Source organism: Macrosteles quadrilineatus, unplaced genomic scaffold (assembly GCF_028750875.1).
Source record: "Macrosteles quadrilineatus isolate MER2022 unplaced genomic scaffold, UCM_ALF_1.0 Scaffold_4__1_contigs__length_99947679, whole genome shotgun sequence".
NCBI lineage: Eukaryota > Metazoa > Arthropoda > Insecta > Hemiptera > Cicadellidae > Macrosteles > Macrosteles quadrilineatus.
Window position 1 is genome coordinate 55,257,103 of NW_026542597.1, and position 24,428 is coordinate 55,281,530.

Genomic DNA, 24,428 nt, shown 5'->3' on the forward strand with positions numbered 1-24,428 from the left:
GATTTCTCATCCTTATGGAACAGCTGAAGACAATTTTATTGTTAGTTCTGTACGGTTTTCTGTAGAGGTCGTGTTTTGTTTACAATTTGTTTCCCGTTATTACAGCCAACCTCGTTTAACCAAATAATACGATCTAATCATAAACAATAACCTGTCCCCTAGTTATATAACCAAACAGTAAAGCACAAATCAAGAAATTAACCCTAAAATAATAGAAACAAAGTTTCGTCGACACTAGCGCCCATGTGTCACGTACATGAACTAGACACGAAAAACGTGCTTCAAAATTTACAATGGGATGAGAAGTCTACTTGTGTTGGTTAGTCTTTGGATATACCTATTAATTACATGTGTGTATATTGCCACCGGCAGGAAACGTGCAGCAAGTTTTAAACAACACTATGTTAAGGATTGTCTGACAAGGTATATTTCACCATTATTTGTGATAAAAACACAATCCAGGGGCAATCAAAATGAGAATTACTGTATAATAAATAATACTCTTGGACCGTTACAACTTAAAGTCCCATGAAAGAAAACCATGGTTAACAACATCAATAGAAAGAAAAATACTCTTTAAAATGTTTATATTTATTACATAAAAAAGATATATAACATATTTTTATATCTATTTATTGTATATTTTTTATACAGGAATAGCAAATATCACAAGTGTTATAACCTAAGGGCTTAACACAATACAAGGAATAATTTATAGATTTGAATACATTAAAGCGTTCTGTAGAGCGTTCTCAAGAGTTTAACCAGTCGTCGTCTGCTTCTTCGTCTTCGAACAAAGGAGGAGGGGGCGGCTGTGGTCGCCAAACCTGCAAAATATATTTTTTTAATCAATGAACTAAATATGTATGAATTAAACAGATCATGGAATTCAATGTTAAAATATCTTTTGAAATATCTAATTTGTAACTTGATTTTTCTACACAATAAAGCTTGGTCACCATCAACTTGTAGAGAAAGTGTGAAATTTGTTATAGCTTGGTTGGAATTAAAAAGGCCAAATCCAAATTTGAGCCAACTTCTTTATCAGCATCGTACGTGTTATTAAATTACCCGAAAGCATAATAAGTATGTCAAATAACACTTGTAATAATATATTTACACTTATACTATTTAATCACAAGACGGTAACATACATATAAAAGGTGGTAAGTGGTCAATTTCGATTGGACACTTCAATCATCATCAGACCCAATAGGCGAATGATTTGGTCTTCCATGCGCCTATTGAGTCTGATGATGATTGGAGTGTCCAATTGAAATCGATCACCACCTGTTATATGTATTTACTGTCTAGTAAGTAAACAGTATAAGTGTAAAAATATATTATTACAAGTGTTATTTGACCTAATTATTGTGCTTTCAGCCAACACCTTTGTAGATATACAAGTGGCTGACAAGCATTTTCATTTGAAGGTCCTCAACATAATCTTACCGAGGAATTTGATGATAATTTACCTGAATCTCCTCTATATGAGGCGGCCAAGGAGTGAAGGAGGAAGTGGTAGGGTCCATGGAAGAATGGAATAGAGAAAGAGGATGATTGGACATCTTACTCTGCGACTGAGCTATGTGCAACAACACTCGCTCTAGCTTCTCACTTACCAAACTCTGAGTCTGCGGATAATGTTAGGTGTTCAAACAACATATTATGTAGAAATTGCTATAAGTGATGAGTCAAAACTCTAATCTTTGATTGACGAGTATCAAAAATCAAAACTTGAAATTGCAGAGTTTTTTCTGACATTATTATTGTTTTTACAGAAATCGTGCCCTTATATCTTTTCTAGATAAGGTTAAAAGCATTAAATTCTTCTGACATCAGACGTCCATCTGTCATGAGACGTCTTAGATAAACCTAAACATAATTCCTTTCTTTTCACTATTCCTCTTCCAAATAATTGTGTAATACCTATTTATCAAATCTGTTTAAGGAAACAAACTAAAGCTTTGGGGTATTTTATTACTAAGAAACTATACAGATCAGTCATGCAAAAGAAATGTATCTATATTATTAAAAGAATTTGCTGGATTTTTTTTTATTCAGCAAATCGACGACTAAATATTTATTTTCATTGGCATAAGTATACATTTAAAGCTCGTATCCTCTAGATGTGACTTTTGGTGGTTTGGATGATATCCTGAAGAGAAAAGAATTTATTTATAAAAATAAATACATCTGCCTTAAAAAATAAGGTTGCCAATGACACAGAAAAAAATGTACACTTAAAATATTGAAGGATTATATAGCTACAAGACTGATTAATTTTGATGTTTGCCATATAGATGATTTCTCATTATGGTCAATGAATCTCTTAATGTTTCATGAATAATAATTTTCAAAAAGGATCTGTCCAAATCATATTGTTTCCAAAAGTTCACAACAAATTTTTTGATAATGTTCCTCTAGAACCAATAAACAATAAAATCACATCAATTTTCGAAATTTTAAAATTTTGCTTGAAATATTCAAAGGTAGATTCATAAATGCCTTTGTTAGTTTCTCTTTCGATCAATAAATATATTGTAAATCAATATTGTAAATAATTCAAAAAATTCAAATATATCACAGGTTATGAAGTCACGAAGTGACGCTGGCTGCTAGTGTTTCCCCTATTATATTTGAAATTAAAATAATCTGTATAGGAAATGTGATTGTTTGTGTCAAAAACATTCATAAATATTGATATGTTTTGAGTTGACTATTTGTATTTCGAAAAAGTTTTAAAAATTATTTTTGAAAACCCTTAGATGAAATTAGAATATTTGTGTGAATACTTACATCATCTGATGATTCCTCATTGGTGTCAGGCACACATGTTGCAGGACCTAATTTGGCTGAAGAGTTGCTAACAATATTAGCCTTTTCGTTTTCACTGTCAGACTTCACTTCTGATTGGTTTTCTCCAGGAACTGTATCAACTAAATTGAAAACATAAAAGAAATGTTTGAATAAAAGACCCAATATTAAAAAAAAACAAAAAAAAATAGAAGTTGTAGATTTAACCTGTTTACCCTTTAGTTCACCATTATAATGAAAATACAGCCTCTTTTATCTCCCATTTACCTGTCCACAGAGGCGTGTATGTTTGTAACTTAGTGTATCCATCACAACAAGGGGTGAGCCGGTGCAGTACAAGGGTGAACTGTACTGATAAATAGTAGTTGCAGGCACCAGCATCCAAACCTACGACATCGCTGCTTTGGGCCCAAGTATGTGGCCCCTACTGACCGAGCCACCGACTCGCTTATTTATCATTACTTTACAGCATCATTATTTAAGACAGTGATGAACACCAAGGTACATATGAATGCAAGATGAGTGTAGAATAGACTGAGGTTATCTGTTTAGCTTTGTATTTGCTCCCTTGAATTATAAAATAAGACAATTCTGAATTGTATAGATACCATAGTTTATTGATGTTAGGGTACGTTGACCGACCTAATCTTGCTTCAAAATATAATGGCCTCTACATAAAGCACAGCTTACAATTTTAAACATGTAAATTGACCTATCCAAAAGTAGAAAGGAAAATTCTATTTAAAGAGGCTAACTGATTTAAGGGACAACAGATTTAAAAAACCCAACCGAAACCGAACGGATAAAATCAGCAATCCACTCATCACAAAACTTCCCCATGATAGGTTACATTCCTTAAAGTCGTCAATCCTAATGATTGATTGATGATCGAGGTGAAGTTACGTAGCCTATTTCTTAAGTTAATTTACCTTTGCCTTCTGTTGTGTTTTGAGCTTGATTATTCAGGCTGTCTTCAGAGGATTGTTGGGTGGATGTTGAAACTTCAGATTTACTTTCGACATCAGATGTAGAGCGCATCTCCTCTTCAACATTCAAATCTTCATGTTTAGTCTGGAACAAAATATTACATTATGTTTTTACACATTTCCTATATGGTATCGTTTTACTACAACAGTCTGAAATATTGTAGGGTATTTTTATAGTCGATCGTAATCCTGATCACTTATTTGAAAATTTGTGAATAGAAGTAGCGTCATATATTAGAAGCCAAATATCTTAGACTAAGCAAATAATTTACAACTAGTGTACCTGTTGCTCGAATTCAAGCAATTGCTAAGTATTACTACATGCGTTATTTAAAACAAATAACAGTCATAATTTCTGATGACTTTAAAATATTGGACTCAAAGATTATGAAAATACTAAAGATGTACATAACAGATCGTAAAACCTTTCCTCTCCCCTTCGTGGGCAAGTTTTCATCCCTTTTCATTCTTAGTTTTTGTTTGTTTCTTTTTTTAAATTTTAATGCCTGTATGTATCCCTTGTCTTTTCCTATTTCCCTAACTACTTTTCTAAACGTCTCAAATTCATCCTTGTCACTCATCATGTTTTATTTTCTCATCTCTAGGCCTATCTTATCCAAGACTTATTCATGTTCTCTCCTATTTGTCTCCTGAAATTTATAAATACGTGACTCGTGTTTTTTATTTCTCCACATTTACATACTTCCTCTTCCACCATGTGAAATCTTCACAAAATCGACTTAAATTTTCCATATCCTATGACAAACTGCGTTTCATAATGGCCCATCTCCCAATCTTGTTCTAGTCTCTTTCTGATGTTAGGTATATATCCGAACGTTTACCTCTAAAACGTTAACATAAAACACTGCTCCCAACGCATTTTCCACTTATCTAATGTCTCCTCTCTTCTGATTCCGATTTAGCACTACCCGCCTCCTTGTCTTCCAAAATCAACAGCTTATGCAGCGATTATCCAACAGTCCTAAATTGAATGTGAAATCTTCAGGCGACTGTTGGAGAGCACGGAACACCAAACACGGAAGGGTGCTTGCTGTATTCGGCTATGAACGACAATAGTATTATTTGTATTTCGTTCGTGTCCACCAGTTAAAGTTCGTCGGCCTCCTCCTATTGGCCGACCTGCTCAACGTCTTAAGTCTCCATTATGTCGAACGTTTTTCTTTTGTTACGTTTTAATTTTGTGAAAAATTTTAGTTTAACCAGCTGTTTAAAACATTAGTGTCTATTTCAAAGTATTCATCTGTTCAAATGTAAACAAACATTTTCTCCCTTAGAATAACATGGGAACTTTGAAGGCCACTGGGGCAGAGCCCTGATGGAATTCCAAAGTTTTTTGTTTGATGGCAAAACTACATGATTAGACCTTTCTAACGACACCTTGAACATGGTGATCGGTAGCACCACCACTCCAAAACAATTATGACAAAAATATGCCTAGCGTATTAAATATATAGATTCAATCAGAGTGGAGTAGAATTTAAACAAGTAAGAGTAAATACAAAATATTGTCAAAAAGTCTTATTTTATATCAGAAACAAAAAATAAAAAATTACAACATAACATAATAGAACCAAATGGCAAATACTACATTTGAAGGAAATGGCCAAAGTTACACATAATATCTAAACAAAACCTGAATATTACAAGAGCATTTTTACTTGCATAGTAAGAAGTAGACCTGGGGGCAATAGAACAATTCATATTGAGCGCATTATTGGGAGAAACACTTTATGTTTATAATAAAACGCTTGCTAGATTGTAAAATAAGATGCCCTTGTAAAATAAAATTTACCTGACCAGAGATGTCTGAAACTGAGTCTATCTTGGTTGCTATCGGTTTCTCTGAATTGGTCAAGTCACTATTCTGGAGATATTGAAGTGTCACAGCCTAAAAAAGAAATATTTATGAGAAAAGTGAAATATGCTACAAGCAACACAAGCACTTATATTACTGTAGCAAAAACATGAAGATGTGAGTGGAATTATCTGTACCCCTCATCTTATATTTGTATTAGGAAAGATTCCTAGATATTCAGAAACTTTGAGTTGATTATTAAATAAATTATGAGACTGTATATTAAAGTGTTGTATTTATTTTTTTACCAAACACTTAATTTATATGCAAAATGTATTACTTTTTCTTTGTTAATATAGGGGTTTTTATTTAAATCTCAACCCAAATTACAAGTAAAAATTTCACTTTTTAGTGTTTAGGGACAAAAAAAGAGCTCTAAGTTGGTTACACTTTTTTGACATTTATTGAATACCTACTGTCATGGTTAGGCTGAAAAAAATTCACTTTTTAAGGTGTCGTAATATTTGTGTATTTAGATTATGACACCTTAAAAATGGAAGGATTGAATAAATGTGTTTTAGCTACTGTAAGTCAATTTAAGTTAAGATCACTTCAATGGTCCCCTAGTAAAATCAGTGATATTTCAGACTTAGGGTGACACCCTAACACACCTTGATGAATATGTAAATGTAAAGAAAGAGAATAAAAACTTCATTCAACAAACCTTAATTGTTTCTGCCAACACAGACTGTATGAAGTTAGCATCATATTTCACTTGGGGCTCAAACTGCACCTTAACCATTCTATAAACAGCGTTTGAAATTTTCTTGATGTGTTCCTCGATGACGGGTTTTGGGTCCATCACCTCCTGCATGTTCCGTCTCACTTCCTCCAACTTGGTTTCCTCACTTTCCTTCAAAGCCTGTTCTAACCTGTCAATACTGGTTTGCTTTTCCCGTATCGTATCTTGCAGCTCTGTAATGGTATTGTTTGCTGTTTGCAAATCACTTTTCAGAGTTTCCTCGACTCTTTCAAGACTCGCCAAACGGTTATTCAACTCCAAAACGCGTCTCTGCTCTTCAGAGACCTGCTTTTGGAGAGAGTTGATTTGAGATAGTTGATCTGGAAAAGTAATAGTAAATGGTAAGTCGTTTTCTACAGTTATTAATTTCATTGGTACGATACAGGGTAGACAAAGTCATTATAACACTATACAGGTATAATATCCGAAGAAAAAATTAATTTACTTAAGAAAGGCATTGAAATATTTGTTTAATATTATATTTACATCACTTGAAAAAGAGTAGCATATATGAGATTAGACTTGTCTATTATAGAAAACTTATGAAATTAACCTTTTATAATGATGCTTTATTAATGTTACCAGTACTGTATGTAATAATTAAGCCTTGATATTAGATAGTGTGACTCGTTAAAATGGATGGAAACTAGTGATGTGTCGATACCAAAATTTATCATTTCTTGATACTAATTTTTTGTAGTTTTACCAAATGTTCTGAATGGATTTCCAATAGTCAATGATCAAACTTAGATCAACATTGACTAAAGTATAATTTTACAATAAATGAGAGTATTTTGCAAGAATTACACTGTTTACCTTTATCAGCAATTTTTGCGTTGAACAATGCATCTTTTTGTGCAGATAAACTAATCTGGAGAAATTCATTTTCTTCCTGAAGCTTTTTAACTTTTTCCTGAAAATTGTAATAGTTAGTTATTCAATAACATGTCAGTTTTACTATGTAGTCTATAAATTTGTTAAAACAACATTACAAAAATTGTAGGGTTGGTGCACTCACCCTACAATTTTTGTAATGTTGTTTTATAAATGGCCATTTAAGCTTGAGTTTCCACTTGTATCTAATATGAAAAGAAAAAATATTCTATTCATCTACAGAGTAGGGGATAACACAAATTCTCCTGTACTTACTAATTTTCCCTCCTTTATATCACCAAATAATGTGTTCGAGATTCTCACGTCAAAGCTAATTTAGTTTGAGCTAATTCTCATGATCCTGTATTATTTAATAAAAATACCCCCGCCGCAGCAAACCTGCCGACTAAGCGAATTTCCATTTGTCTGAAATGATTTTCAATTAAATATATTTAACATTAGGTTTAACAAGTACCTAGGTTTGCTGCAACAAGGGAACTAGTAAAGTGAGTTTTCTAGTAAAATATTAATAGCTGAGTATAAAATAAATAAAATTGCCAAATTTGATAAAAATATATCCATAAACAAGCAAACTATAACATTTTACAATATTCTCCATAAGAATAACATGGGAATTTTAAATTTTCAATTTTTTGAATTTTCTCCGTTACCAATAAATGTACAAAAACACTTTTTCTTTTGTATACTAAATTATTTGTTTTTTTAAGCTCTTTAAAAAAGTATAGAGAGAAATTGGGAAATTTTGTGTTTTGGGGGTCAAAAATGAGAAAACCCAATTTTTACCCCATAAAACGCCCTGTAAAACCCCGTTCCCATGGTCCGATCATGCTGGTTCGCGAACTCATTCAAGTTTATCCCACCTTACACCTTTAAACCAAATTTCATCAAAATCGGACAAAAATTACTCAAGTTATCGCGTTCACGGACACATATATATATATAAAACTATTTGACGATTATTAAAATATAAATTCTAGTGAATGACCACTTTTCATCTAGTAAATTACCATAACCTTCAACCACAGTCTACATTTTATATTAGTTCACATGATGTCAGATGGGATTTTATGTTTCCTAGTAAGCACTTAAAACATCAGAACACATTGTTTCCAAAGCTTTGAAATAAAATTGATCCAAATCAAATCAAGTTGATGACAGAAACAGTCATTCACTGATTCCACCCAATGGTGGGATTCAGTAAATTACCAACTGTTTAAATAATTGTTGGTCAGGATTTTTGTTTAAAGTCGGGTGCAAAATTGTGCATTAACAGGTTTACAGTGAATTACATTTAATATAGGCTATTGCAGCTTCCAATAATTATCAAAGAACCATAACAAAAACAATCCAGCTTTGTTTGTATGAGACGCGACAGTGCTTGAAGATGAACTGGTTGGAGCACTACCTACTTAATTTTGGTTGTGTTACTAAGTGGGTGAGTGAAACTTTCTTTAACCTATGACAGGTTAGACTTCCATTTTACAAAGTTTTAAGCTTAAAAGTAGTAGACGTGGATTTTTGTACACTTTCCTAAATTGCTTTTAGAACTATGCAAACGGTGTTCACTGACAAATATTTGTCCATGTACTATATCTACAAGTCTCATCCAAGTGTGCTTCCAACTTACTGACAGTTCTGTGTTGGTCTGCTGTAGCTGTACACATTTGAGACAAGGCTCCACATCGGACGTTCTTGGTGTAACAGCTGACTGAGCCGTAGACTCTGCACTTGCTCTGTTCTGACTGTCACAAACAACACTGTTGGTGAAATGTTCAATCATAGATACAACGGTCAGAACTATTTAAACACTGTAATTTATTTAGTATGAGTATTATTGATGTGGGCTATCTTTTTTAAGAGTAAATTATTTTGAATACAGACATTGACTTTGGTTAAAAAGTTAGGACATCAACTTGTGAACTGTTGTAAATAATCACATTTATCGAGAGCGGTCATTAGTACAGTAGAAATTGTTGCGTTGTTGTCTCGAATGGTATCAATCAGTCTACAGAACACTAACATTATCGTAATAGATTTTGGTAGCAGCTATCAGCAAATCACAGTGGAAGCCATTTTGAGGGCTTTAAGATACAAAAAAGTCTACACAACACAGTAGGATTTTTTAAGATAGCCTATTATGTTATGTTAGTTTTTAAGTAATATTTTATAGCTCTAAACTATTCCAAATTTATTTCCAATTCAAAAAACTGGAATGACATGTAACACAATAATAAAATCTTTACATCTCGTCGGTAAAACTAAATCTACAACAGTAACATAACTACCTGACAAGTTGAGTGTTTTGTAAAATGGTCAAGACTTGATGCAACTGATCCTTTAAATGTTTCTCTCCGTCCTTTAACTGCTCCAAAACAGGACCAATTCCTAGAGACGGGGGAGCATTTTTAGATTCTTCAACCTAAAGACAGTAAAAAAATAATAGTATGTTTCAACACTAACCTTATCTCAATATTATCTACAGTATGTTTAGATTCAAACATTATTGAAGAATTATTGTTGTGCATGAGTGTGGGGGACAGACTTACATTGCTATGGCAACTACCACACCAAGGCACTAATAATGGTAATGGTTAAGGATTAAGGATTGAGCACTATTGAGTCAGAGTTGAATAATATCTCAGAAATCAGATTCAGGGTGCAACTCATGAGGATTTTATCTGTTTCTGGCAATAAAAAAGGACTAACCTAAAATGGATAAACAGCTTGAGTGGAGGGTTAGTGGAAAAAGAAGATTCTTCGAGGATTTACCTCTGATAATGTATTTTGCTACTTTATCCTTACTGTGGCTTAAAAATTTACTTTTCAAAAATATATGAAGAAAGTAATGTAAGTTTTATTTGTGGAATTAAAACTATTTGAAGGATTACGATGTACAACTAACCTTGGTATGAAGATTATCAACTTTATCAGTCAGTCTTGTCAGTCCCATTCTCAGTTCGGAGTTTGTAGTTCTAACTTCTGACAGGAACATATTGAACTGGGAATGTGACTCTAGCGGAGAGCTGATTTGAGGAACTGGATACATGTTGCCTACCTTAATAGAAAAAGTTTGGTTAAAATCAAGATTGGACAATATTGGCTCTCTAGAAGAATGAACAGTGTAATATCTATATAATTTACAAAGGAGTTCATGAACATCAGTCCTTGCTATAACAAGTTCTGATTTGCGCAATTTCGCATCCACACAATTCACAAAAATGTAGTGCATTTCTAGAATAATTTTTGTTATGAAGTTATTGAAAATAAATTTACTTAACTTTGAATTGTTGGTTTTTTATTACAGTGTTGGTTGAAACAAAAAATGTTTACATAACAATTTTGAAATGAAACCTTGCAACGGTTTACAGTAATTATTATAGTTAGAGTTGAAAAACCTAACCAAAATGAAAAGTAAAAACACAATGATTTTTACTATCTTGAGTTCAAGTCTCACCGAGGTTAAAAGATCTCTTACAGTCAAAGGAACTAAGTAAAATACAGCACAAGTGACTAGAGTCAGAGATTTTTCTTGAAAACACTCTCGCCCTAATGGGTAAGAGGTCCACTCTGGCACAAAGAACACATCAAATTTAACTTTACACTAGGTGTGTGCAAGTAGTCGAGTAACATTGAGCGAGTATTTCAGTATTCGGCTTGACTAAAGCTTTTCAAGGCAATTTGATGAGCCAAGCTTTATAATGAGTTTCCTGGAAGCATTTACAGTATATTTGTGAAGTATGGCAGAATCAAATCACGATCCTTACTCTTGCTAATTTTATAATGTACAGTCAACTAACCTTAAAACATACTGAAATAAAGTTGTTAAAACTGAAAAGAGAAGTATAAATTGGTTTGTACTTTGTGTACCTCAAGGGTGAGATTTGAATATAAATTAAATGATAAGGACGGCTTCAGAGGTCCAGAGGTGACCATACACCCCCCTTGTCAGGAGCGCAAATCTCACTGTCCCTTTCTTCAACCCCCTCCCCACAATAACTTACTGGATGCACACTGGAATAGAAGCACACTAGTTTTATTGTCAACTCATATGAACCATGGGGTATGTTAATTACTCGCACACCCCTACTTTACACCATACACTAATTTTTTTTCACTATCACTAACAGTATTTTCAACCATGGAGAGGAATTATTTGTTAAAAGTTCATTTTTGGTTATTGTAAGTTCATGTTAAGAGATTATTGAGGACAGTTTTCATCAGGATAAAAAAAATAACCTACAGTAAAAAATTGGGTGAAAACTTTTAACTAATAGTGATTGGAAATGTCTGTGATATTTACAGAGTAAGGCTGCATGGTTGTTGCCCATTGTAAAGGTACTTGAGATGTAACAGTGGCATGTGGCTTGGCAGGAACTGTCTCTCCCTGCACAGCTAGGGGAACTGTAGCACTTTGTCTTGTCCTTGGTTTGGGAACTACTTTACTGAGCCTGTGTGTCGGCAGGTTGCGATCCTCCTGTAAACAACACTGTGATGTGGGAAGGGGAAACAGATTGTGTCTAGCAATAAAATTTTACCTTATATTCATTTTAGTATAAAATATTGTAGTTTTTCACAATGGGTATATTATAATGTCCAAAATGATCAAATAGTGAGTTAATGCCCAAAGAAATAAGTTTGGACTATCATTTGACAATATTTAAAAATCAACATTTTATAATAGTGTAAAATACTCTAGTCTTGATTTTTTCTAAAATTTTAAATTTTAATATTAGTTTATGACTCTGTCTATCTAAACACTTGTTTTCGGTAAATGGTTTTGTGTTGAACCCTTATGAAATGAAACATACTTAGATTCCTAATTGAGATTAATGCTTTTTATTTTTTTAAATATTGATTATTGCATTTATAAATCTTGTTAATGTTAACCTTGTTAATGTTTTTGGGTGTTATTCAACACTCAACTTACCCTTACAAGTGTTATTTGAAATTTAGTTTAATCTTTGTTCTGTTTTCCCCACTTTGTACAGTACAGACATAACTTTAAGAAGGATTAGGTAATAAATTAAATCTGGTTTAGTTTAAATCAACTAATACATTGATCAACAAATTTATTGTTAAGTAAAACCAAGCTAAAACTTATACAGCAGGTCCTGGGGAAAGTGTTAGGGCAATGCTAGGCCAACAATTAGAACTATTGCCAACATCTCAGATATAAAGACATGTCTTCAGGTTTATCATGGTTATTTTTTATCAATTGTTAGGTACAGCATCATCCTTTGGGGTGGGACATCAGTAATTGACAAGATATTCAAGTTACAAAAAGAGGCCATTCGAGCAATGTTTAAACTAAAATTTAGAAAATCATGTAAACAATATTTCAAAAATTCTAAACTATTAACTGTACCAGCTCTTTATATTTTTGAAGTTCTGAAATTCTTTAAAAAACATCAACAATATTTTTCAAATAACAGTCTGGGGACTCAGGGTACAAGAAACACAGACACTCTGCGGTACCCTAAACATAGATTGTCTCTTTTGGAGAAGGGTCCATATTACATGGCAATTAAACTGTTTAATCACCTTCCACCAGAGATAAAAAAAGAAAAAAAAACTAACACATTTTTAAAAAAACTGGAAACTCATCTAGCTGCAACATGTCCTTATAAAGTGGACGATTTTTTTTTTTTAAATGAGCACATCTGTCTGAGTCAGGGGTGTTGTACTGTATATATTCTCATTTTTGTTAGACTGTATCTTATCCATTGTATTTGATTTTTTAATAATTAATTGTAATAATTAATTCACACTCTAGCATAATTGACATGCCATCTGTTACATGAGCTATGCTCAAATTTGTAATGTTTTTTATGGCAAATAAAGAGTTTGAGTTTGAGGCCTAACCCCAGAAATCATTATAAAATGACATTTCAATTTGTGATAACTGAAAACAGTTAAAACCCACCTCAGTTTCATCAGAATCGGAAGGGGTTGGAACGGCTGTCTTGAACGGCAAAGCTTGTCCCATTCGTGCCATACGGTTGATCAAATCAACCTTGGTGCTCTTAGGACTACGTGGGGTCTCCTCAACTTTCTGTTCAGATACTTCTGGAAGCGATGGCTCCAGTTTTGGCGTCTCTGTCTCTTGGCTGTGGAAAATAGAGGAAAACAATGAGGCTTGACATGTAAAATTTTTGATTTAATTTTAGCATAATACGTTGGCTAACTGATACGGTAATTTAATTAATTTACAAATATTTTAATACATTATTTTATTTTATTTCAATAATAAGTGTAAGAGTATTTAAAAACTCAATGAATTGTCAATATATATATTCAATAGAAAGAGAAGGTTGTTTTATTTAACAAATGGGAAAATTGAAAGATAATGTAGCAAAGCTCTGAGGTTTGGCTTTGTGTTAGCCTACAAATGGCATGATTAGGGGTGAGTTCTTCAGTTTTCACTCGTAAAACCAAAGCAACTGTCTGGTAAACTGTCATCAAATTATCAAATTTCTTTAGAAATTAGTAAAAAAAATTATATTAAACAAAATAACATAGAGCGGAGTCATTATATTATGGCTGTATTACTTAGTTTACACAGGAAAGTTACTCTAATAACAAATAAACAGCTGCAATATGTTATTTACAATTGCCGATAAAATATTACTATGAAAGGTAAAGGTAAGAACAATTTTTAAGAAAACATAAATGCAATTTGCGTAGCCTAAATACATGAAAGGAGACATTGTCAGTGTTTTTGTTGCTAATAAAGACCAACTCATTGTAAAAGTCACAATGGAATGGTTTCAAGCATACAGTTTAATTTAGTTTTCTATAGCCTAAGCTTGACATACATGAGGGTGATGCAAAAACTTGTACTTACTGTTTTATTTCCTTTGCTGGCGGAACGGGAGGAGGTTCTGGTTGGGGTACTTTGGTAACTTGAAGCACCGTAAATTTGACAACCACAGGACTTTTGTAAACAGACTCGTTGGGATTCAAATCACCCTGAAACAAAATAAATAGGCCTAAAGAAGTGTTTCAGTTACAGAAATAAATACAATGGATTCCCTCATATCTGCATGGTGTATACAAAAATGTTGAATACCTAAAAGAAAATATATCACTGAAACTATTGGTCTAAAAGGTAGATGAAAAAAAAACAATTTAGAATTTGATTTCAAACTTTCTGATTTTGCCCACTAGGTACAGTACATCTTCAATTAACAACTTTTTATATTTGAAACAGTTTTTAAACTTTTAAAAACCATTTAACAGTATTTTCCTCTCAAACTGATGTGATAATAAAGAAAGCATTTAAAAAGTTCAAGGGAAAGCAACATGGCTGTGTAGGAATTTTATTGCACAGATTTAGTTAAGCTGTAACTAACTTTTGACAATAATTAACCAGGTTAGTTCAACCTTTTTTACAAATTTAACTTAGGGTGGCAAACAGTTTCCAAATGTAAACAATTAAGCTTAATTCACAGGACTGATGTGATATTAACAAGAGTTCAACTGACCAGCATGAATGGCTGAAGTATGATGACTCGTTGTGTGTTTAACTGGACTCCAATCAATGCTTGCTTCCACCCTGATGACTCCACTTGAACGTCAATCCGCTGTGGCTGTCCCACTTCCTGCAACAGTCCATTCCTTGGGTCATAAGTATCAGAAACTGACACATACATTGTTATCCCTCAAAGTAATGGGGTAACATATCATCATCAATTATTGAATAACTGTGTGATTGAGGGATCAATATTTAATTTGATTTTACGACACAAGATTTTTTTTAAATCTTCCAACTAGTTAGTTCAGGTTTGCCAGTGTGGTGCCATTTTCTTTGGTGTAGGAAGGATGTCAAAAAATACAAAACGTGTTAATAACTAAAACAAAGACAGAGAGAGAGATGTGTTTTTTTCGCAAAAGCTTCCGATTCTCCCCCTTCCCAAACTAAAAAGATGTAAACAGCTTTTACCTATGACCATTTTTCAAACTAGACTTTTCTATTCAGTTCTTATAATTGAAAAGATACAACGTTGTTTACTTACTTAAACCACATTGTTGCTTTACTTTAAAGCACAGTAACCAATAAGGTTAAAGGATTGAAAGAAAAGAAGTAAAATTGTGATGCTTCAATCACCAACTTATCAGCTGATAACAACCAATTCAATAATTGATCCGCCAACTTCCGCTGGAAACACACACATTCCTTCCTTAACCTAAAAATTGAACTTATCGATTTGCTAACCAACAGTTGCAAGAAGGTTTTTTGAAAATGTCAGATAATTAGTTCTAGTGAAATAAATTCATAGACTTAAGGGCTTTAATGGTTTGTAATAGTCTTTTACCAACTTAAAAAAAGAAACATTATGAGAAAATAATATATGGGCCAAAATTTGTATCGACTATCTTCACTGATAATAATGGTAAGAGATATTTTAATGATTTTGTTTTGATTTAAATGTTGTAAGCAAACTATGCAACATGCAGTATTGCAAGAAAAATTTAATATTTTTTTTGTCTATTTGTAACTGAAACACTACTTGAGTAAGAATGCTGCAAGCCCTACCTATCCTACCTACCCTAAAAAATAGACCCTTACAGAACCTTTACAGAAAAAGAGTACAAGTTATGATGTTTTACAAATGTAATAATTAACAAACGATTGTAGGTAAAGTAGTGTAAGAAACTAGCCTAATTAGCCTTTACGACACTCATAGAAGTTTTTAACTACTTGTGTCGTAAAGACTATCTTTACGCTGTTGTTGCCTAAACTACTATTTTGAAACAATTTCCTATTCCATTTACCATACTTAATTCTAGTTAAATTTAAGAATATTTTCTTTTCCTCACATCCTCACCAGTCTACAAGCTGGATAATTTTATTTTCTTTTTTTTATAAAATTCCTCTATGTATAAATGATATAAATGAATTATATTACTTTTTTGTTGGTGACATCCATTGTTTATGTTCTACTTTTTTCTGCATTCAAATTGTGTCTTATTGCAATATTATCCTACTCAGAATCACTCATAAAGTTTTTCCTGTACAATAAAACTGGTTTTATCCTTATTAAACAAATGTTTATGATTACTTACACAATATTCAAGTTGAATGGAAATCAAATATTTTTAGTTTGTCCAACTCAACATTGAACAAGGTTATACGCTCACTATTTAAGGTTATACTATGGCAATACGCTGTGTGCCATATGGTCCGAAGGCTTAAGTCAATTGTTGATAATGATGTTTTAATGAAAATTTACTTTGGTTGCTTTCAAAGTATTGTCAACTACGGAATCTTATTCTGGGGAAACAGTCCTCTCGCAAGCAGAATACTACTTCTTCAAAAAAGAATAATAAGAATAATTTATAATGCTCCATACCTTGCCCATTGTAAAACCCTTTTTGTTGAAGCAAAAGTCCTTACGGTGCCAGCAATATTTATTTTGGAATCTGCCCTAATAGTTAAGAAGAACCCGAACACGTTTCCACAAAACAATACAATTCACAACTACTCAACAAGGCAAAAAAACAACATTCATCTAAATCAAGTCAACTCAAGTTTAGTAAAGGACGGACCAAAGTTTTTATCAAGCTTAATCTACAACTTGATCCCTCTAAATTTAAAAAGCATTGAAGATCAAGATGAATTCAAGAGGAAATTTAAAGAATATCTATTGAAGAGGCCATATTATTCTGTTGAAGAATATCTAAAAGAAAAATAGGCCAAAAAAACTGAGGACCACGGCGCAGCTGCGCTACCAGTGGGAGATTTGAAAAAAAAAAGAAAAAAAAAGAACATCCCCTTATCATATTGTGTTTCTATAATGACCACTTATCTATCCTTACACTATTTCTCCACCGACCCTAAGACACTCATGATGACTTCTTGCAACAATCTTAATTCTTTCCTTAACACACCTAGACCACAATTGACTTATCAGCTTATCATTTGGTTGAAATAAATACTGAAAAGATCGAGCCAATTCTCATTGTCTACCTAATTGTCCAATTGATTTGAATTTGTTGTGATTGCTTAAGTTAACCTGGGTTTCTGTATTGGGGTGCAGAGTTAAAAGGGGTTTAAATGCATTGCTATACCTGAGTCGTGTTGTCGATAGTTGAGAGTGTGAATGTGAGATCGACAGAGTCCCCCGCTGCAGCTACGGGAGAGTCCCCGCTCTGGACAGGACACCACAGGTCTTGTATTAGGATGGGACTGGTGGAATGTTCAGCCTTCCATCTACACTTGGCCACCTGTACACAAGATACAGAGTGTTCTAGGTAACACAGTGGCTTTTACAAGATCTACTCACTAAACTGCTATAAACACATGTTTTTAAGGAAGCATGGGGAGCGAAATTTGATGTTTTTTGGGAGTAACTTGATGGGAAAAGTAAAGGTTGGAGTTGAAAACAATAGCAACATTTACAATGCATGGTCTTAGTAAATTGTTGTGTTTTATTTATTATGCAACTAATATTTATAAACCTCATTTTTGTAAAAACTTTTTTAACTATCAATTGTCTAAAAAACTACCAATGAGAACAGACTTCATCATCAGTGATGCCATAGAAGATTAGGCGACTCATATTACTGTCAACTTTTTCTGATAGTACCGGTACCAAAAAAGTGTGAGAAATAGATTTTATAAGACTGACCTGCAAGTTAAATTCCACCATGTCTGCAGGGCTGTCAAACAATATAGACCAGATGGTGTTGAGTTTATCATAGAAAGTGCAATAATTCTTGGGCTGGATCTATAAAAAATGTCATAACCTAAATTAAAAACAATCCTCTTTAAATAGGTTGCACCCACTAGTGGAAAAAAATTGAAAACAATTTAGGCTAAGATAATTAATTCTAAAATATGTTGTTGTTTTTTTATTCTTTTACAGCTCTTAAAAAAGCATAAATGTAGTTAGTAAAAACAGCTGAAAGCTACCTGACAGGAGTAGCACCCTAGAAGACAAGCTTAGATTTTATCAAAGTAAAATAGTTAGCAGTTGAAGGTTTGAGTGGTAGCTAGCTATCTTGAGTTTTATCTCTCTGGCCAAAAGACAACACAAAAAATCAACTAAACTGGTTGTATTGCACTTCCCAACTCCGTGAGTTAGTTACGTTTGCACGTTTTAAGTCTGAGTTGTATGACACGTTATTTTTTCCTTCAAATTTGTGAAAATTAGTATTTTTCTTCCAACCAGACATAAAGAAAAAAAATTTAAGATATTTTGGTACCTACATAAGTAACATAATTGAATTGAATAGAGTAAATTTTCTGTGATTTTGTTTGTACCGGTAACCTGAATTTTGGGGTTCTAGGGTAACTTGTATGGTAAAAGTTAAAGCTGGAAACCAGTTTCAACTAGAACATAATGCTTCCACAGTCAAAGTAGAAAGTAGACTCTTGATCTCCAGCAGATGATTAAGACCTTTAACTGGCAAAAGTACTGGTCAAGTGTTTGGATCCATTTATCTTCAGCAATTCATTAATGGGGCAAGCTACAGTTCAACTAGGTTCGAGCTTAGAATCCATCTGAACATCAACCAGTACTTTCAACAGTCTAATGACACAATCTTAACCCGGAGACCAAGATTCAAGTGGAAGAAACCAGTTTGCTACCTCAGGCATTTCCACCTTTCCTAGTCAAAGGTAAACTAAACAAGACATAAATCTAAGTGAAATCAATATTGATGTTGACTTACATGGAAGTTGAACTCTCTGAGTATCCTAGAGTTACACAGATGGTTCTGCTTATCTCGGTACAGCAGGATCTGGTAAGTGGCACCTTCTTCTGACCCAAAACTGAGCACAGCTGCTCCCAACTTGCCTTGGTTCTGGTAAGCTCCATCCACCCTGAGATTTAGGTAGAAAACTATTATTGTACAAGATTTAAAATTATTATGAGAGCAGTTTGGGGATGAACGTTAGCTTGTGGCTGTGTAAATATACAGCTGTATAGTTTAGTCGTGTTCACCTGGTAATCTGAAGGTACCCATGATAAAGGTTGTTGACAAACTAATGGGAGAAAGTATGTGTCAGATTGCTGATACCGTTTATTTTAATACAAAATTTGTGATGGTCCATATAGATGGGATGTCTACTTCATTATCCAATAGTCAATGCTTTAAACTATAAGTCTAGCTGGTAGTCTATAGGTCTATCAAATTGGTAATGGCCATTGGTATTTTTGTCTCCTCGACATGTTAGGAAGCCTTCACATCCCTTTGTGTTTTTTAATCGAACAACATGCAGACAGTGGTCACGAAACAGATATAGAAAATCGTGTGAAAGAGCACAGTGCAAGAGTGATGTGTTTGCCCCCCCCCCCCCCCCCCCATTTACACAAGACCCTTCGAGTCTCGTCACCAGCTTCACTGCTCGAGACATTGGCTGCAATTCTCTCTCACTCTTCAATTCTAACCTCACTTACGATGTACGGTTCTAGATTTTTTTTTTGCGAATTTCCCTATAGGGAAGTAGCTATTACCGTAGGTCTCATGGTAAGACCTAGGCCCGGGACCGATTTACTTTTTCATTTTGATGTCCTCAGAGGCCAAAAACACCATTCGTTCAAATTGTTATATATGTATATATATATCTATATACAGATATATATATATATATATATTTATATTTATATAGGTATGTGTCCATCCGCACGATAACTTGAGTAATTTTTGTCCGATTTTGATAAAATTTGGTTTGAAGGTGTAAGGGGGGATAAACTTGAACGAGTTCGCAAACCAGCATGATCGGACTATGAGAACGGGTGTTTATGGGGGGTTTTATGGGGTAAAAATAGGGTTTCCCCTTTTTGGCCCAAAAAACATAAAATTTAGCAATTTCTTTCCAAACCATTTTGTAGAGCTTAAAAAAACAAATGATTTAGTATATTGAAGCGTTATTATGCGCCTTATGGTTACGGAGAAAATTCCTAAAAAATGTAAATTTAAAATTCCCATGTTATTCTTATGGAGAACAAGTAAACTGCTTGTTTATGAACATATTTTGATCAAATTAAATTTTGAGAATGTTTTTATTTCTTACTACCAGTAACTGTTAACATAAAAAATACCCCCGCCGCAGCAAACCTGCCGACTAAGCGAATTTCCATTTGCCTGAATTGATTTTCAATTGAATGTATTTAATTAACATTAGGTTTTATGAGTACCTAGGCTTGGTGCTACAGGGAGGGTAAAAAAGTGTATTTTTTGTAAAATATGAATAACTTTGTATAAAATAAATAAATTTACCAAGTTTGATTAAAATATATCCATAAACAAGCAAACTACAACATTTTACAATATTCTCCATAAGAATAACATAGGAATTTTAAAATAACATTTTTTTGAATTTTCTCCGTAACCAATAATTGTACAAAAACACTTGGATATACTGAATTATTTCTTTTTTTAAGCTCTTTAAAAAGGTCCGGAGAGAAAATGGGAAATTTTGTGTTTAGAGGGTAAAAAATTAGAAAAACCAATTTTTACCCCATAAAACCCCCCGTAAAACCCTGTTCCCATGGTCCGATCATGCTGGTTCGCGAACTCATTCAAGTTTATCCCACCTTACACCTTCAAACCAAATTTCATCAAAATCGGACAAAAATTACTCAAGTTATCGTGTTCACGGACACATATATATATAAATCTATATATATATATATATACATATATAAAAATTTAAACAAATGGTGTTTTTGGCCTCTGGGGACATCAAAATGAAAAAGTAAATCGGTCCCGGGCCTAGGTCTTACCATGCCACCTACGGTAATAGCTACTTCCCTATAGGGAAATTCGCTAAAAAAAACAGTTTTACCCTCCCTGATGCAGCAAACCTAAGTACTTGTTAAACTATCGACATTTTAGTGTAAGCCCAACCAGGCAAATGGAAATTCGCTTAGTCTGCAGGTTTGCTGCGGCGGGGGTATTTAGTTTGATGTTAGATTGCTGTAACATTCTAAAACAATTAAGTTAGAACTGGAAAATTTCTTAAATTTCTTTTTACCTTGAGAAGGTATCACAATTGTAGTTTCTAATTAGAATGTCTGGAAGTGCCTCATTTTGCTTCTAAGATCGCACAGTGCGTATTTTACACAATGAAAGGTTTTCTGCGGTCCAATTTTGTGCCTGTATTTTTCAAAATATCAATCTACTTCCGGATTGCTTTATACAATTTTGAAAATAAGTTTGACAATGTCTAAATTTGATGACTTTCTATTGAGAAAATAAAAAAAAATATTTAAGCTAGCAAAATTCTTAAAAAGCATCCTATTTTTTTTTTTTTTTTTGTCCTAAGACGCTAGGCACGAACCTGGGATTGTTTTTCACATTACTTCAGGCTAGACCTAGGGGTTGCGGCATTATCACTTGGATAAAATCCATTGGTGACTTGGCGGGGATCGAACCCGGGACCTCAGGGACTGAAGTCCCGCGTTCTAACCACTACGCCAGCTCGCTCCCCCGCGAGCAAAAGCATCCTATAGCACTTGAACAATTCTTGCTATGAATAGGCATATATTAAATTTATAATTATCATTTAATTCTTGGGGCGTCTATATGGGACCGCGTGAGAGCTGTTTTTGAAAATTTGCGGCTGGGTGGACTCAGGTTATTGTCAAGACAGACTCTAATTTGAATATATTAGGTTACCTATAATGTACCTTGCTCGATAGGCTTCCTCGGTCACAATGTAGAATCGTGGTCTTCTGGCGACGACTGTGTCAAAATTGTTTTGTCAAAAGTCAGTGTTTTGTCGTTTTTGAAACGATTGTCACCAGAAGACCACGATTCTACCTATAATGTAATACACCTTACCACACTCACGAGAACAAACAATCTGCATCTTGAATATAAGATCATTAGGCTAATTAGTCTTTTGTTAGACCAAATTTTAAAATACAATTTCGAAAAGTAATTAAAGAACTTATGGAAGTTTATGATTACAGAGTAGGAATTTGTTTCTAATAGGTACAAAATGTTAGGCGTTGAATGAAATCTTGAATAACATTCCATAGAAAAGAATTTGATTGGATCATTAATCTTAATTATTGTTGAATAATAGGCCTATATCCTATCAAGAAAAACATAATTTTAGTGAAGTTTATTTTCTAGTCCAACAAAAGTAAATAACTTACATTTTGAATGTTTGAACTGTTTTGGCACACAGAAGACTTGATGATCTCCCGGAAGACGAAGGGGCCGCGATGGTGCTTGGTTTGTTTTGTCGCCGAGGCTGCTTCGGAGGTGTGTATGTCAAACTAGAATTATTTTCTCCACCACTACCAGCATTGCCAAATATAGATGCCAAGTTTGAGTGATAACTGAAAGAAAGTACTTAGTGATACAACTAAAAATAAAATTCACTTAGGCAAACCTCTCATTTTAAATACAAAGCAATCATGGTAATTATATCTACCTCCGCACCTCGCCCAAAATTAAATTTTTTCCCAAAATGGTTGAAATTTCAACTGATTCAAAAGATGATTGTTGTTTTTTGTGGGAACGACCTGGAAATTCAGAAAAACCCGAAAAAGAATAATTTTCGGAAAATGACATTGTGGGTAGCCTACTCAAATGCTACTAAGTTCAAATATCGCTGGAAAAGTGGGCCCTTGCTAGCACCAGCGTGCGGGTGACTCCTACGCCATTGTGGAATGTAAGCATTGTTTTGTAAGGATAGGTTTAGTTAGTTTATTAATGAAATGGGTATTGTAAGTAACCTAGCCTTAACAAGTTATCCTAACCTAACCTAACCTAATAAAACAATGGCTTTACATTACTAGCGTAGGAGTCACCCGCATGCTGGCTTAGGGGTGGCAAACTAGTAGCCAACGGCCCGTTTTTCTGGCGATATTTAACTTAGTAGCAGTACGATCGTAATAAAAATGAGATACTCTTGTCCAGGATGAGATCTTGAACAATTTTTCGAGTAATACCCTCAATGTCATATTCCATTTAAAAAATCGGGTTTTCCCCAAACACTTTTAAAATTTGAATTTCGGGTGAAGTACGGAAGTTGATATAATTACCGAAATCATGACTGTGTGCAGTTTGTAGGCTAGGCCTATGATGTTTCTCGGTGCTGCATATAAAAAAAAAATCTAAAGGTGTTTTGCCGCAAGGCTCTGTAACATAACTTATTATAATAAACACCAAGTAACTTAGTCTGTATAAAAATTTAAAGGTACTAAGTTTAAGTCAATCATGTATAGCCTAAGTTACCTAGAATTAAAAGGATTAACAAGGACAAAAATTAAGTTACTCAAGTTAAGTTATAGCGTTCTTGGATGTATTTAAGAGGCTGCACAATTTACTTAGTATCCGTCCTACACTCATTCGAATGAAATTTTCAATATATATCGATTGGGCCTATTACATTCCATACCCTTTATAAGTTAAAGTTTGGACATAAGTTTTAGGCCTAACCTAACTTAAACCAAATGAAATAATTGAATAGCCTACTCAATATATTCATTCGAATGAGTTTAGGGCAGATACCAAAGTGCAGCCTATATATCTAGGTGTATATTATACAAATATATCATAGTATATAAACATTTGAACGAATACTGTAGCGTTTTTTAGCCTCTAGGGACATTAAAATAAAAAAGAAAATTGGTCCCGGCTCCAGGTCCTACCGTGCTACCTACGGTAATAGCTACTTAATTATAGGGAAATTCGCTAAAAATTAGACCCCTTAAAATTAAGATATTGTAAGAACTTAAGTTAAAACAAACAACTAAGGGCCAACCTGTCCCAACCCCAACACTGAGGTTGTGGACTTTTTCACATAAGAAACAAAGTAGATGCAACAAAGCCCTATACATATAATATAAAAAAAACCTCACAAGGCAAGTGATAAAACAATGGTAAATTTCCACTATGTGCAGAGTAAATAAGCCCATGTTTGTTTACCTAGGCTACACTAATAAACTTTGTAGGCTAGGCCTAGCATTGATTTCTTACTTGGGATTGGGGTTGAAGTCATCATCATCATCTTTGTCCCTCGAAAACAACATGTTAAAATCAGTGCAATTATAAGTTTGAAATTGTTAACTAATATTAGAACAAATAATTACGTAATGATTAGTTTTTTAGTAAATTCCCTTGGACATTTGTCGTCTGTTTAGAAAGA

General features: G+C 33.6%; 1 protein-coding gene across 2 annotated transcripts; it reads right to left on the bottom strand.

Moving 5' to 3' along the window:
* Positions 1-570: 570 nt before the first annotated feature.
* On the bottom strand, positions 571-24,428 carry LOC128993540 (FK506-binding protein 15). Of its 2 annotated transcripts, XM_054417510.1 has the most exons (19): positions 24,260-24,428; positions 22,429-22,614; positions 18,992-19,142; positions 17,947-18,045; positions 17,387-17,542; positions 14,800-14,916; positions 14,160-14,284; positions 13,239-13,422; positions 11,616-11,789; positions 10,218-10,370; positions 9,601-9,734; positions 8,943-9,057; positions 7,238-7,334; positions 6,344-6,741; positions 5,617-5,712; positions 3,747-3,888; positions 2,800-2,939; positions 1,476-1,634; positions 571-827 (listed from the first exon to the last, which is right to left on the bottom strand). In XM_054417510.1, the coding sequence occupies exons 1-19, from the start codon at positions 24,310-24,312 to the stop codon at positions 753-755; spliced, it is 2,754 nt and encodes a 917-aa protein (XP_054273485.1). In that variant the 5' UTR covers positions 24,313-24,428; the 3' UTR covers positions 571-752. The 2 variants fall into 2 exon arrangements, with proteins under 2 accessions (XP_054273485.1, XP_054273486.1); XM_054417511.1 differs by lacking the exon at positions 1,476-1,634.